This window comes from Protobothrops mucrosquamatus, unplaced genomic scaffold (assembly GCF_001527695.2).
Source record: "Protobothrops mucrosquamatus isolate PMUCROS unplaced genomic scaffold, P.Mucros_1.0 scaffold262, whole genome shotgun sequence".
Classification (NCBI taxonomy): Eukaryota; Metazoa; Chordata; class Lepidosauria; order Squamata; family Viperidae; genus Protobothrops; species Protobothrops mucrosquamatus.
In genome coordinates, this window is record NW_015386609.1 from 26,489 (window position 1) to 40,018 (window position 13,530).

General features: G+C 41.1%; 1 protein-coding gene across 1 annotated transcript; it reads right to left on the reverse strand.

Annotated features, from left to right (window-relative positions):
- Positions 1–342: 342 nt before the first annotated feature.
- On the reverse strand, positions 343–7,699 carry TGOLN2 (trans-golgi network protein 2). Its single transcript, XM_015814555.1, has 4 exons — positions 7,510–7,699; positions 3,275–4,713; positions 1,677–1,760; positions 343–488 (listed from the first exon to the last, which is right to left on the reverse strand). Exons 1-4 carry the CDS (start codon positions 7,622–7,624, stop codon positions 483–485), a joined length of 1,644 nt encoding a protein of 547 aa, XP_015670041.1. The 5' UTR covers positions 7,625–7,699; the 3' UTR covers positions 343–482.
- Between the last annotated feature and the right edge of the window lie 5,831 nt (positions 7,700–13,530).

A 13,530-nucleotide genomic window follows, 5' to 3' on the forward strand; every position in this document is an offset into this window, starting at 1 on the left:
TAGGGACAGGAGTCAATCTGCATAAACTCTGTTCCACGCGCACGACGTTGACTCTGATTCTAACATCAATGAATCTAGGAGGCAAAGTCAGCCTGTTCATTCCACATTCCTTATAGATCAATTTCACAGACAGTAAGTACCGCGTCATTTAGAGGAAAGCCACAGAGCACTGCCTATTGATTGGTTCTGGGTCACAACGTGGGAGAAAAAACACTCCGACATCAAAGTCACTGAAAGGGGAATTAACAGCCCAGAGCTTTGAAAGAGGAAATGAGTCATGACAATGGGCAAAGTGCATAGGCACAATTAAAAGCACTTTCGTTGCTCTCCCCCTCCCCACACCCCCCACCCCCGGGCATAGTAGCACAGCCAATAGGCTCTGAGGCTGTACTGACGAAAGGCTGGACATCGTCCGTGTTTTCTACGTGCCGTTTTCAAAATGAGTTCTCATGCGACACAGGAGCGTGCAGAATGGTCTGGGTTTAGATCTGCAGGGAAAAAAAACAACAAAAGACGTAAATTGCTTGGCAAGTTCAAACCACAGGTGTTTAAGTTGTATTTTTCGATATTGAAAAACCAATGAAAAAAAGATTGGGTGTGTGGGGGGGGAAGACAGAAGATGGCCCTTCCTTAACCACATACAGGTATGACAATTCAAACTTATGACAGATTCAAAAAAGCTACTGGTGACTTGTCCTCAAAAGTTATGACTGTTGCAACATGCCTCCCACGGTCATGTGATCAAATTTCAGGCATCTGGCTACCGGTTCACATTTATGACTGGTGGCAGTGTCCCAAGGTCATGTGACCACGATTTGCTATGTTTCGGGGAGTTGTCCAGCAAAAAATTACCAAAAATGCCATTGGATACGCTGGATTCACTTAATGACCACGTGGCTTGCTTAACAATCATCTTGACTTACTTTACAACTGTCGTAAAAATCGAGTCCAATCATGTGGTGCCTCAGCTTACAACTGCAACGACTTAAGACCAAAATTCCAGGCTCCATTGTGGTTGGAAGTCAAGGACTACCTATACTAATTAATAATGACACAGTAGCACAACAGATTTTGTGTTCCCACCAGTAAAAGCAGATTTTGGAGGAGTTTTAAAGATCTCTACTAATTACAACAAACTAGAAAGAGAGGAAGGATTCTTTTATTACAGAGAAGAGATTTGAGGGTTGTTGTGTTTTTTTTTAAAAAAAAAAACCCCAAGGCAATACTTTAGATGTCTTTTTGAAGCTTTAAACTCAACTGTTCTGTATGAGCCAATAAGCTAAGTTCCAAAGCACAGACCTAATGCTTATTTCTTCTGACTATAAATCTGGTCTTGTAGATTCCAAACGGGAATAAAATACCAAACAATGAAAGCAAAAACCCAGACAATTTATCATCAGCAACATGGGTCAGAAAAGTGAATGCATGCTGTGACATATGTCTAATTCGGAGGTGTCCAATCTTGGCAGGACCTTAAGACCTGTAGACGTCAACTCCCAGAATTCCCCAGCCAATCATGGACCTTGAGCTTGCCAAGGTTGGACATCACTGGTCTAATTGAACTATAATGAGGTACATATCATTGCAAGCAGCTGTGAGAAGTGATTGTGGCTTTAAAGAATAAAAAAAAATATCATGAATTTGGCTGTTTTGATGCTCATGGTGGGAGAGCTTACCTTTTGATCCAATCGCTGATAGTCACTGGATTTGGGTCTTCGGGCTGTCTTTGCTTTTTTCCCTTCTAGAGCAAAAGCAATAATCTTTGCAAGGGAAGAAAAGAGAATCAATGTCATTCACAAGAATCTGAACCATCATACGGTCTAATTTCCCATTAAAGTGAGCAAATCAGCTTGTCATAAATGTTAAACTAGAAAAAAAGCACATTTCAGCAGAGCCTTAAAAGGAAAGATGGCACTGACAGTAATAGTAAAAACTGTAAGGTTAGGTCTGACCAAAGGGGGAAAAACCAAGTCTCATTTAGAAAGTAAGACATGATTCATTGTCATAACCCATCATGTCATCCAGAGAATACAGAATATTCATAATTGGAGCGTTGCTTGTAACAGCTTCTCTACGGCCAATAGATTACATCTTTTCCAAAGTAAGAAAAATGAACAACAGCTTGGAGCATACACCAAGAAACACATTTTAAAATACCTAGCTTTTTAGAAGTTTTACATAGCATTAGTATGGTTTACTCAGCATGGCCCTGATAACACAAAATCAATATCCCAATATATTTTGAGGGATACGTTTTCCGATTGTTTTCATTTTTGAAAACCCAGCAAAAAAAAAATAATAATAAACCAGGTCCTAAGTTAAAATAGCCTTATTAAAATTAGTTTGAGGAAATATGGCTATGTTCTATAAGATATTACACTATTTCTTCTAAAGATGCCTTGAGGAAACAGCTTTTCATCATCAGTCTACACAATAGATCGATAGACAGAGATAATGGATGGCTGGAAGGATGAACAGATATAAAGGATAGATAGATAGATAGATAGATAGATAGATAGATAGATAGATAGATAGACAGACAGACAGACAGACAGATAATGGATGGATGGATGGACAGAAATAAAGGATAGGTAGGTAGGTAGGGAGATAAGTAGATAGATAGATACAGATAGATAATGGATGGCTGGAAGGAGGGACAGATATAAAGGATGGATGGATGGATGGATGGATAGATAATAATGATAAAGTTGGAAGGGACCTTGGAGGTCATCTAGTCCAACCCCCTGCTCAGGCAGGAAAACTTATACGATTTCGGACAAATGGCTGTCCAGTTTCTTCTTAAAAACTTCCAGTGTTGGAGCATTCACCGCTTCTGGAGGCAGGTTGTTCCACTGGTTAATTGTTATAACTGTCAGGAAGTTTCTCCTTAGTTCTAGGTTGCTTCTCTCCTTGGTTAGTTTCCACCCGTTGCTTCTCGTCCTGCCTTCAGGCGCGTTGGAGAATAGCTTGACTCCCTCTTCTTTGTGGCAGCCCCTGAGATATTGGAACACTGCTATCATGTCCCCCCTCGTCCTTCTCTTCGTTAAACTAGACATCCCCAATTCCAGCAACCGTTCCTTATATGTTTTAGATAGACAGACAGACAGATAATGGATGGATGGACAGATATAAAAGATAGGTAGGTAGGTAGATGATAGATAGATGATAGATAGATGATAGATAAATAATGGATGGATGGAAGGAGGGACAGATATAAAGGATAGATAGCTAGATAGCTAGGGAATCATCAACACTAACAAGTCAAAATACTCACTTTCCGTTTATTATGATACGCAATGTATAGTGCAGCAACAACAATAGCGGTGGTCACCAAGTAGGCAAAGAAGTGGCTGTTTTCAGATCCATTCTTGGGTGTCCCCTCAGAATCTTCCTCATGCTTTGCACTCTTTTTCTTTTCATCACCCAACCCTTTCTCTGGTTCATCTCCAGGATCAACTACCTCTTCCTCAGCTTTTTTGGGTTCCATGGGATTTGACTTTTGAAGCTGCTTAGCAGAGAGATCTGATTGAAGATCCTGGTCTTTTGCTAACGTGTCTTCCATTTGTTTTGACTCCTCACCATTTGTCTCTTCTTCAGAAAAATCTGGATCAGAAGTGTCAGTGTTCGTTTTTTTATTTTTGGCTGGAACAGGATTTAAGTTTGAAGAAGGGTCTTGAGCATCAGGCTGGATGTTCACAACTTTAATTGGTGGGTCCTCCCCCTGCTTTGAGTCCTTAGTTTTTGGCTTTGGAACAGAGGCGTCTTCTTGAGCATTGGGGACTTCAGCAGAATCTTCCTTTGTAGAAGGAGTTTTTTGAACAGGCAAACCTGACTGGGGATTCTGGTCTTTTGGTTCTAAGACTTTTGATGATTGTACTTCCTTAGCGTTTAAATCTGAATGTGAAGCGTGTGTCTCAGATTCTTCCAAATCATCGGGGTTTTCCTGACTATTTTTAGTTTGAACAGAATCTGTTTTTCGAGAGTCTTGAGCAGGACCGTCAGAGTTGTCGGTGTTCGTTTTTTTATTTTTGGCTGGAACAGGATTTAAGTTTGAAGAAGGGTCTTGAGCACCAGACTGGATCTTCACAACTTTAATTGGTGGGTCCTCCCCCTGCTTTGAGTCCTTAGTTTTTGGCTTTGGAACAGAGGCGTCTTCTTGAGCATTGGGGACTTCAGCAGAATCTTCCTTTGTAGAAGGAGTTTTTTGAACAGGCAAACCTGACTGGGGATTATGGTCTTTTGGTTCTAAGACTTTTGATGGTTGTTCTTTCTTAACATTTAAATCTGAATGTGAAGCGTGTGTCTCAGATTCTTCCAAATCATCGGGTAGAGTATTTTTAGTTTGAACAGAATCTGTTTTTTGAGAGTCTTGAGCAGGACCGTCAGACTTGGGGTTCGGGGTTTTAATTGATGGCTCCTCTTCCTGCTTTGATCCCTTAGTTTTTGGCTCTGGAACAGATGGTGTATCAGATATGCCTGTCTGACCTTCTTTAGACTTATCTGTGTCTTTCTCAGTTTTGATGGATTCAGCACCACCTGACTGGGAGTTAATTGATGAATTTTCTGTTCCCTTTGATTTACCAGAATCTTGCTGAGGTGCGGGTGGGTGATTATTTTGTATGATTTGAAGTGATTTAGGGTCTGCAGAACCTATGGCTGTGCCTGGAGCACCTTGAGTCGAGTCTGTTAATTGTGTGTGATGACTGGACAACTCTACAATGTGGAAAATTTAAAGTTAAAAAGTATTCTGAATGCTGCAACAGTACTGTGTAGTAGTATATAGTAATGCAAACTGTAAAATCATGCTGAATGCATTCATCCATTAATAAATACAACTCTTTAAGTAGCTTAGCGGTAGAGTATTTGTGTAACCGACAACCTAGTTACGTGGCCTTGGACCAGAGACTGCTAACATAAACAGACAGTGGTTCATCTAAAAGCAAGAATGGAATGGTGTAACGGGAGATTGCAATGTAAATACTGTTGCATATTGTACATGTTGACAATATCATACTGCAAGTGTGAAATATAACAGATAGGTCATTTCAAGGGTATCATCAGTGTAATTCTATTATTCTTTTTACAGGTATTCCTCAACTTACAACAGTTCATTTAGTGATAGTTACAAGTTACAAGGTCAATGAAAAAAGTGATTTATGACCATTTCCCACACTTACCACCTCACTGCAGCATCCCCATGGTTACACAATCAAAATTCAGACAGTTGGTAACTGACTCATATTTATGACGGTTGCAGTGTCCAAGGATCATGAGGTCCCCTTCTGAGATCTTCGGACAAGCAATGTCAACAGGAAAACCAGATTCCCTTAACAACTGTGTTACTAACTTAATTGCAGTGATTTGCTTTTAACAACTGTGGCAAAAAAAGCTTGCAAAATGGAGCAAAACTCACTTAATGTCTCACTTAACAGCATCAATTTTCGGCTCAATTGTGGTCATAAATCAAGGATTACCTTTATCATTCTACTTCAGATATAATTGACCCAATGTATATAATTGGAGGGAATGTTTTGCTGGGGACTCACTCTCTCTTGCTATCTTGCTTGCAGGAGTCCAGTGGTCAATGTTAGTGCATTCCTATACAGTATATTTTGTTGCATCTACCTCCAATACTTTGGTTTCTAATGTCAGTGAGCAACTTTCTCACAACTGCCCCAAACATTTTCATACTGTATGTTTCATTAATAGTGCAATGTGAGTTGTATATATTCATGTCACATTAAATTCATCTCCTGCCTTATTTTTATAAACAACTCAAGGCAGCGAACACATTTCATACTCCTTCCTCCTCCTATTTCTCCCACCATAGCCACCATGTGATGTGAGTTGGGCTGACATCATGGCAAGATCTCATCATTTCAAGAAGTGCCTGTGTGGCCATTTCTAATGTCTGTGTTTTAGTATACATTTGCATGCCTGAATCAAGAAGGCAAGAAATGCCAATCACACATTGGAACTAAGCCATTAGACCAGTGTTTCTCAACCTTGACAATTTTAAGGCATGTGGACTTCAACTCCCAGAATTCCACAGCCAGCATTGTGTGTTGAGAATTGTCAAGGTTGAGAAACACTGCATTAGACAATGTGTTGTATTTTGACATAATGTTGTGAGTGAACTCTGGCAATTTTGGCACACAGTGGGACAACTCCCAAAATGCTCAGAGGACAGAGGACTCCCAAGTTTGTTTACGTGCCATTGAGTCAGTGTTGATTCCCAATGACTAAATGGACAAGTTCCTTCCTTGGCAACATGTCTGAAGCGTTGCCGCTGCCTCCTCCCTGGGGCTCAGAGACAATGATTGGCTAAGGTCATCCAGCTGATTTCATGACTAAGACGGACTAGAACTCCCAGTCTCCCAGTTTTCTAATCTGATGCCCTGACTACAATGGAGAACACCGGATAGGAAAGCCTGACTCAGATGAAGTATCTATTACCAGTCACTTCTTAACTGTCCATCGAGAAGTGACATCATCCTGTCCATAGCAGACATTACACCAGGGGTCTTCAAACTTGGCCCTTTTACGACTTGTGGACTTCAACTCCCAGAGTTCCTCAGCCAGCGTGCCTGGCTGAGGAATTCTGGGAGTTGAAGTCCACAAGTCGTAAAAGGGCCAAGTTTGAAGACCCCTGCATTACACTATCCATTATCTTTTACAAAGGCTGTTTAGACCCTGGGTGCCAGATCTATGGGGTTGAAGTCCTCTAAATTCATCCCTCCTTAGAAGATTATATATAATTTGTAAGCTTTAGGAGCTATCCAGGTCAAGCACTCAGGGGTCACAGAGAGAGAGATCCAGAAGTGTCAGAACGGCCCATCTCAGGGTTTCTCAAGGTTTTAAAATGAATGGATACAATTCCTAGAATCCCCCAGCTTTAGGGACTATCCAGGGTGCGACATCAGAGGTTGCAAGAAGAGATATCCAGAACCTGTCATACTCGCTGGGGAACTGTGGGGAGTTGGGCAGTCCAAAGCATACCCTCTAGGGAACTCTGGGACTTGTAGTGCACACATCTTAAAGCGGCTGAGGTTGAAAAAGCCTGGCCTATGTAGTCCAGGGGTCTTCAAACTTGCCCCCTTTATGACTTGTGGACTTCAACTCCCAGAATTCCTCAGCCAGGATGCTTTAAGACAGGGGTCTTCAAACTTGGCCCTTTTATGGCTTGTGGACTTCAACTCCCAGAATTCCTCAGCCAGGATGCTTTAAGACAGGGGTCTTCCAACTTGCCCCCTTTATGACTTATGGACTTCAACTCCCAGAATTCCTCAGCCAGGCACGCTGGCTGAGGAATTCTGGGAGTTGTAGTCCACAAGTCATAAAAGGGCCAAGTGTGAAGCTTCAATCGCCAAGAGCAAGCCGAGGAGAAGCCTTTGGAGCGGGCAGCGGTGATCATCCTCCGTTACCCCTCCATCCTCCTACCCGCCATAGCCAAGCGATGGGCCCAGGTCTGCGGGCAGGACGGGGAACCCCTTAAGAGCCCCCACTGACCTGGTCCATTCGCCCCCGGCGCCTTCCCGTGGTTCTCTTCTGCGTCCACGGGCGCCGCACTCCCCCAGGCAGCCAGCTGACATAGGAGGAGACCCCAGTACCAACACGCCGCCATGCCTGCTCAGGAGTGCCTTCTACTTCCGCCCAGTTGCGAGCGGAACAGGAAAGCCCCTTTCGACGGCCCTCGGAGCGCCCGTTTCCGCCGACGCTGTTCTCGCGAGAGCTGGAGGGAACTTCTCGGGAAGGCGAGAGGAGGGGCGGGAATCCGCGGCTGGGCGTGGCTTACGGTTCCAGGGAGGCGGGGTTGGAGCTTGCCGCTGGAAGGCGAGCGCGCGCTTTAATCTTGCTCGTGTGAATATGCACCAGTCTCGGGCCGTTTCCTTATTTTATTTTATTTTATGTTTTTCCCCCTGCAAACTTGAGAGTTGACGTGGATCACTCAAACATGGCAGTTTTCAGACGTGTGGATTCGAAAGCCCAGAATTGCCCCAGCCAGTGTGGGGAATTGAAGTCCACACATTTGAAAACTGTCAACACGGATGTAGAGGAAACTCTCAAAATGGCATGTATTGCAAGCCGGACCAAACTGGAAAAAAAAAATACAGGTAATAATGCCTTGCTGCATTGCAGAGCAAAAGACCTGGGTGTCCCACAACTGGACTGGAACAGATTGATGGCAATTCCATCTCTCCCCCCCATCCCTTCCTCTGCTCTCTGCCTGTCCATCTTTCCTTTTTGGTAATCGTAATTGTATTTCTCGCTGTATTCTTTTAGTAACAAATAACGTAACGAGACGATAGAAGACAAATGCGAGACAAGTAAAGAAGGAAAACTGACAATATTTGGCGGATCTTGTCCCCAAGGGTTGGCCCCCACGCTCTACTATAAGGTCCCCCACGCTTTTGGACCCAAATCTTCAAAGTTTTAACATCACATATACGCATTAAGTAAAACTAGAAAACATTCCCCAACGAGAATATAATAATAATAATAATAATAATAATAATAATAATAATAATAATAATAATAATAATAATAATAATAATAATAATAATAAAAGTTGGAAGGGACCTTGGAGGTCATCGAGTCCAACCCCCTGCTCAGGCAGGAAACCCTACACCATTTCAGACAAATGGCTGTCCAGTTTCTTCTTAAAAACTTCCTGTGTTGGAGCATTCACCGCTTCTGGAGGCAGGTTGTTCCACTGGGTAATTGTTCTAACTGTCAGGAAGTTTCTCCTTATATCAGAAGCATTCGAGGGGTGTGAGGTATAGAAAAGGCTGGGGAACCACTGACCTAGAATAACCCCACAGTGAGATAGAGCAAGTAAATGCAACAATAACTAATAGTAAAAGATTAAAAGTAAACTTAAGGAAAATGTAGGTTATGCCAGAAAAGTGCTAAAGCGGGACAAACACACGCTGGGTCTGCACATTTGGTTAACTATAATGGAGTTTGTTCTGTTTTAATTTAGGTTGTGGGAACTCGGGTGCTCATGAAACAAAGCGTGGTTGAATCCAGGGTGTGAACTCAGCTTTGGCATTAGATGCGTCAACAAAGCCTGGGTGACTTGGGCCAATCACTTTCTCAGTCCTAGGAAGGAGGCAATAGCAATCCTACTTCCAAACTCTTGCCAAAAGAACTAAAAAGGACTTGTGCAAGCAGTCACAGAAGCCAACACTAACTTGAAGGTGCCACACAAAACTGCAGCTTTGTTTTTTTTTTTACTCAGCGTGCAAAAACTCCCTCTGTTAAAGAATGGCGATGCAGCACCATCTTGTGGTCTGTATCTTTTCTCCTGATACTGGTATAGTTTATTTAATCAAGGCTACTTGATAGCACATTGCAAAGTCTTATTTATTGATCTTCTTCTTGTGCCATATCCGTTATCAGACATTGGCGATCATGTTGGCGATCCTGTTTTTATCAGCAGCCGCATGAAAAAGTGCTGCTGAGTTTTGTCGTTTGGTCAGGGAATCTAAAACTTCGGTACTACAAGAAGAAGACGGACCTGGAGCAAACGGAAGTTAGAAAGGGACCTCCTAATTTACCTCATACGGCATAAAAAGTATCATAGGGTACAGGCTTTATAAGATTAAAAGTAAAAAATTAACAAAACTACTAAAGGGAACCGAAAGGGTCCGCCGAATAGGGGAGGAGTATTCTGATCTTGTCAACCCAGCTTATACGTAACAGCCACCTGTAAATCCACATTTCAAATGCTTCTAGTCTCTTCAGGTGGCCTTCTGTCAGAGACCAACTCTCTCTACTCCATAGAGCAGGATAGAAAAAAATATAGCATCTCTAACTGCTGCAGTACTCAAAAGATAAAGCCAAGCTATTGTATTCTCAGCCCAATCCTCAGAAGACAGGATGCTCGCAATATACAAAGTCCGCTAAATGCAACCGTTTCCATTTTTTTTTACTACACTTGAGTCTTACAATGGATTTCACAATGAGTGTCATAAAGAATTGGTAGCATCCTTCTAAGATAAAACCAAATACAGTACAGTTTTTCCAGCCTTCCATGATGTAATGGACTGCCTTGTTTTAATCTTCCAGCAAGTTTATTTGCTTGAAGGAATTATAGATTCTTAAAACAATTGGGTGGTTCTGGTGATAGTAAGTGGAGTTTTTGTTATATAATGGCTAGTTCAACACAATGCAAATATTTTCTCAATGAATCATTTAAGGATGTGCTTATAACATTGGTTTTAACTCTTGAAATTTTTAGACTTTAGAAAACACTGGAAACTTTTCTCATATTTAGAAATTCTTCTCATGGAATTTTTAAAAAGAAGGCAGAGATTATCGTTTCTGATTTTAAAGCCCAGGAAAGTGCAGCTATTCCATTCATGACTCCAAGGCAGGAATCTGTGGTTTTGTGAATTTGTACAGCCACTTTGCAAACCCTTTGAAATTCCAGGGATTGTTAGGCCGTTTCAGGAAAGCTGCAATTTGGATAATTAGAAACTTTTTCCAGTTTTTTCCTTTTCTGCATAGGACTGTAGCCTGGATGGGAATATTCCAACAGCACAAAGTCAGATGGCCTTATCTTTGATTTGGTTATATTTTTTAAGGCTTTCCAGAAGCACTGTCAAAATGCTGTTTATGGAGACAACACATTTCTTAGAATCAGGAGATTTCTTATGTATATGTAAGAGAGAAACTGTTATTTGCTGTAGCTGAGTATATTCATCCAGAATAAAAAATAGGGGTTCAAATATCCCCTTCTTGTATTTACTGCTGAATAAGCTTCATAAACAAGATTATTGGGGTAGTAGAGGTGAATCATTACTGTAGGAAAGGAATTGGCTGGCCAGATTTGTTTATTATTTATGGTTTTTATATCCCACTGAATTCCTCAGAGACTCCTGTGATTTACAGACGTGGCGTTGTTGAGCTTAAATGTGTTCTGCTTCTGTGCATGATGGCGCCATTGAAATCGTTTTTGATTAGGGAGTCTTATAAATTGAATGAATTATGGTTAATAATTAATATTAGGATGTGATTTAGGGCAGCAAGCCATTGTGACTTATTTAAAAATGGTTTAAGACAATGGCTTAACACAGTGTTTCCCAGCCTTGGAAACTGATGAATGTGGACTTCAACTCTCAAAATTCCCCCTTCTGAGGATTGGCTGGGGAATTCTGGAGAGTTGAAGTTCACACTTCTCAAAGTACTTAAGGTTGGGAAACAGTGGCTTAACACAAGAGCTGGACTTAACTACAGGCACCTAGGTTGCTAAGCCATAAAGCACAATTTATGAAACATTGTGATTAAGCTGCTAAGCTAAAAGCAAACAACCCACATACTAGTTTAGTGCAAGCTAAGGTCCAGCCATAGTCTTGCTGCAATCCCATGAATACTGCATCCAGTTTTGGTCACCACGATGTAAAAAAGATGTTGAGACTCTAGAAAGAGTACAGAGAAGAGCAACAAAGATGATTAGGGGACTGGAGGCTAAAACATATAAGGAACGGTTGCTGGAATTGGGTATGTCTAGTTTAATGAAGAGAATGACGAGGGGGGACATGACAGCAGTCTTCCAGTATCTCAGGGGCTGCCACAAAGAAGAGGGAGTCAAGCTATTCTCCAAGGCGCCTGAAGGCAGGACGAGAAGCAACGGATGGAAACTAATCAAGGAGAGAAGCAACCTAGAACTAAGGAGAAACTTCCTGACAGTTAGAACAATTAACCAGTGGAACAACCTGCCTCCAGAAGCGGTGAATGCTCCAACACTGGAAGTTTTTAAGAAGAGACTGGACAGCCATTTGTCTGAAATGGTGTAGGGTTCCTGCCTGAGCAGGGGGATGGACTCGATGACCTCCAAGGTCCCTTCCAATATTATTATTATTATTGTTGTTGTTGTTGTTATTATTATTATTATAAGTTCCACTAAACAAAGTGAGAACTATTCTGATTATGATATATATCTTGATGTCACTATTTTGAATTGCCGAACAGGAAACCATGCTCCACTAAGTCTTTCAATAGCTTTTTCCTGTCCTAGGTGATTTTTGAAAGAAGCCATCTTTAGGATCTGGTCCTGCAAAAAGTGATAGAGTAGAATGGGGGTGTCCAACCTTGGCAACTATAAGACTTGTGGACTTCAGCTCCCAGAGTTTCCCAGCCAGCCATGTTGAAGTGGAGTTGAAGTCCACAAGTCTTCAAATCAAGTTGTCTAGGCTGGACATCTCTGGATTAGAAGATAGGATTTAAATAAGTATGCTTAGTAAGGCTGGTTCACTCTTCCTAGCCTTGTGAAGTTGGCTATAATCCATTTCAGGATTTTTAACCAAGTTCGTTTATTTAGTTAGTTAATTTAAACACAGATTTTAGCATGTTACACAAACGTATCTAAACCTCAATAAAGGTAACTGTCAAGGAATATCACTCAAGACCACTTCTGTACCAGTGGAGCCACAAATCAGCCAAATGTTTTAGCTGAGCCTGTGATATGAACCCGACCTTTGTAATTAACTTATGATTCAATGTATTATGCAAATGAAGAAAATTAAGTAAATGGAGTAAAACATTATTACATTAACAACGGACGATCATATCTGCAAACATAATGTTTCCATGCTATTTTATTGGCTGACAATCTGGCAATAATGCATGGGAAGGGCCCTTTTTAAAATAAAAAAAAAAGTAGAGAAAAAAAGAGCTGCTTTGGAATATAAAATGCAAAATGGGGCAGGGAAATGTTTGAGGCACTCTTATTTCTTTTGATTTTGTAGATGTATCTACAAAATGTTAAGAATAATATAAAAATATGTTTAACATTTACAATACAGGAAATCTGCTCAGTTAGTAAACAGGATCAGATTTTTTTTTTTTAAAAAAAACCCCTTCTTAACCATTTGCAACTTGGCTTTCAAATGAGAAACAAAAATCTTGGTGCACTCACTTGCTGTTTATTTTTTTTTCCAGTGTTCAAGATTCTTATATAAACACACCGCACTGGAATAGTCACATCAGCACACCAAAGCTGCCTGCCTAGTAAACAATACTGGACTTGAAAATAATCCCATGTCTAAATGATACAAAATGAGGTTCTAGGACACCGTGATAAAATAAAACAAATGCTGCATTGTGGTTTTCATGTCACCATCTTGTTAAGACAGTTTTAATCTTTTTGAGTAACAGAGCCCTGTGCCATGGACACATAATTAATGTTTATTGGAAAGCTCCAGGTCGAATACACTGTGATTTCTCAGTGTCAAAATAAGAGCTGCTGATCAGATTCCCATATGTAACTTATGCAAAAAAAGGGGGAAAAAAGGGAATGATTGGCAAGCTTTTTTTTATGGAAGTGTTTATCTTCTTGTCTTCTGGCTTAACTCTATAATTCTTCAAGGAATGGAGTTCCTTGAATGCTAGGAAGACTAACCAGCTTTCTTGGGCAGTCCTCCCTCCTTCCCATCCTTGTGCGACTATCTTTGGATGCTCCTGAAGCTGCACAATTGTGTCCAAAGGAGCAGAATTTACCTCCTCTTGCTAAATCCATTCAATACA

Excerpts from the sequence above, each read along its gene's own strand:
- TGOLN2 (XM_015814555.1), bottom strand. The coding sequence starts at position 7,624 with ATGGCGGCGTGTTGGTACTGGGGTCTCCTCCTATGTCAGCTGGCTGCC. Across the intron at positions 4,714-7,509 it reads GCCGGGGGCGAATGGACCAG|AGTTGTCCAGTCATCACACA; the intron begins GTCAGTGGGGGC and ends TCCACATTGTAG. Across the intron at positions 1,761-3,274 it reads CGTATCATAATAAACGGAAA|ATTATTGCTTTTGCTCTAGA; the intron begins GTGAGTATTTTG and ends TCCCTTGCAAAG.